The sequence below is a fragment of the Montipora foliosa genome, chromosome 5 (genome assembly GCF_036669935.1).
Source record: "Montipora foliosa isolate CH-2021 chromosome 5, ASM3666993v2, whole genome shotgun sequence".
In the NCBI taxonomy this organism is placed as follows: domain Eukaryota; kingdom Metazoa; phylum Cnidaria; class Anthozoa; order Scleractinia; family Acroporidae; genus Montipora; species Montipora foliosa.
In genome coordinates, this window is record NC_090873.1 from 35,937,974 (window position 1) to 35,940,473 (window position 2,500).

At 38.0% G+C, this 2,500-nt stretch overlaps 1 protein-coding gene across 1 annotated transcript in view; it reads left to right on the forward strand.

The window, feature by feature from the left end:
- Positions 1-2,500, forward strand: part of LOC138002657 (peroxidasin homolog) — a 21,707-nt gene that overhangs the window by 7,455 nt on the left and 11,752 nt on the right. Inside the window, exon 3 of the mRNA XM_068848658.1 lies at positions 1,608-2,135. Within this exon, the coding sequence (XP_068704759.1) occupies positions 1,608-2,135 (528 nt within the window). The remainder of the gene's footprint in view (positions 1-1,607; positions 2,136-2,500) is intronic.

A 2,500-nucleotide genomic window follows, 5' to 3' on the forward strand; every position in this document is an offset into this window, starting at 1 on the left:
ATAAACTTCATTTTACACTATAATGACAAAACAGATGTTTTTCTGAGGTTAAACTTTGCTACTGACTTAATCTTTTGTCACAGAGAAAAAAGTCCTGTCTCCTCGCGTATCACATTTCAACGCACGTATGTAAATTTGTTAAGCTCAACTATTACACAACATGATGAATTCATAAAGGCCACCTTTTCCAGCGAAAAAATTATTGAAACAAACAACATATTTGCTATTAGAGGCAATAAACCCTTCCTATTTCATTGCGTGCGTGAAGAGGAGAAACTCAATCGTGTCAAATTACCATACGCAACAAAATAAATTTTAAGTTCAAACCCTTTCCTGAAGAACCTTTTCCTTGAATAATGAGGCACAAAATAGACGACAAGCTTCCTTTCAAATAATTCTTGGCTGTCACATTTGCATTTATTTTTTTTTACCTGAAGACTGTGCAGAGTTGAGAACAAATAAATACAAATAGCCAGACAACAGAGATCAATTAACGTTCCATTCTTGAGCTCCATATGGGATTCTTTTTTAAAGACCCACTAAAACGACATTCGCGTTACAATGACTTTCGACTCCATTGTGGGTTAATTAAATGTTCTACTGTGTCCACCGGATAAAATTTACGCAATTCTACCCCCTCAAGTCTACCAAACATCATGCAGAAGACGCTTCGCACAAAGACACTACTTTGCAGGGGAGGGACCGGAAAGACTTTTCCCGACATGGAATATAATAATAATAATAATAAAAATATTAATAATAATAATAATAATAATAATAATAATAATAATAATAATAATAATAATAATAATAATAATAATAATAATAATAATACAACGACGAAATGAAACGCAGATTCCGACTGGGTCTGGCAACCCAGTAAAAATACGTGAGGTTTCTTCGCATTTTAGATAATGTTCTCGGGACAGAAATTAAATTGTTTTTGTACAGAAATGTTTCTTAGACTATTAAAATTTAGATTTATAATAAAAAAAATGGTGGTAAAATTTCGAGTAATGTGCACTTTAAGTTACGTTTGAGGGGGTTCATTTTATTGATGATTGGACGTGGTGCAGATAAACCAGCAAGCGCCTGTTAAAATCGTTTTGGCGTTAAGTGTACTCTGGGCAGTTTCTTTTCTGCTCAAATTAAATGGGCTGGAAAAGACCAGGAAAGGAAGAAAGAGAGGTGTTTCGAACAGTCAGAGTTTTCATTCGAAAGAAGAGACATGCTCATGCAGTGTGCATGTATGTCCCATCCATTGGACACTAAATTAGACAATGTTGGAGGAAATAGTAGAACACATTTCCCAGAATTTTTTGTCATTGTTTGTTTGTTTGTTTTTCTTCTTTTTTTTTTTTTTTAATATTCGCCCTACTAGCTGGTAATTGTCCAATTTGTCGAAGCGCAACTAAAGCGCGCTTTCAAAGATGGCTTTTCTTCCTTTGTACTTTGAATACTTACAAACATAGCTTCTAGCTGTCATAAATGAGAAAGGGTGTCTGTTTTTGAAGTGTTAAAAGCATAGGGAAATTATCAGAGAATAACCAGTTTCCAATGAAAGGAGAAAAAGAGGTCCCAAGTAAAATAAATTTATTTTCACTCAGCGGCTCCGCGTGTTCAACTGGTCCCAGGTCCCACTCACGTGAAAACCAGCCAAAATGTCACGCTTCCACGCTGTCGCGTGACTGGATTTCCCGTTCCCGTTGTGACATGGAGGAAATTAAGTGGCGTTTTGTCGAGACAGAGAGCTGTGTATGGTAAGGGATCATTGACGTTAGTTGGTGCCGTGGAAATCGACACAGGTCCCTATCAATGCAAGGCCAAGAATGATCTCGGGGAAGCTTCCGCAGTTACTACATTAGTCGTCTGGCCTCCACCAAAGTTCATCACTAAACCACCTAGAGCAGTTACAAAACTGACTGGTGAGACATTGTTGACGAACTGCTACGCAACCGCTCAAGCCTCGATTTCGTGGAGACGCGTTGGGGGTGCCTGGGAAGGGGGACGAATGAAAGTGAAAAATGGATCGTTGGAAATTTCTTCTTTGGAGAAGACTGACTCTGGATCTTACATTTGTGAAGCCAAGTTGCTGTTCTATACTATCTCAACTACGATGACATTGAAAGTAGAAGGTACCTAAACGGAACTTGACGAAATATTATTGCACTTTTCTGAAACAACTTAAGCCTGGTTTTCACTAGCAACGCAAGCACTAGCGCAAGCATAAGTAACTTATTCTAAGTGAAAACGAACGTCGACATAAGCATCAGTCAACCAAAGCATTCGCCATTTTGATCAAATGCTCAGACGCAGGGAATCTGGAACGAGCTTTTTAATTGGCCAGACGCATAGAGACGTAGCAAGTATCCTTGTTCTTATGCTGTGTTTCGTTTTTACACAATGCAAGCGAACGCAAACATAAGGGCAACCACAAGAAGAAGGAAAAATTTTGATACTTGCGCTTGTGTTTATGCTTGCGTCAACCCTTTTTTTATGG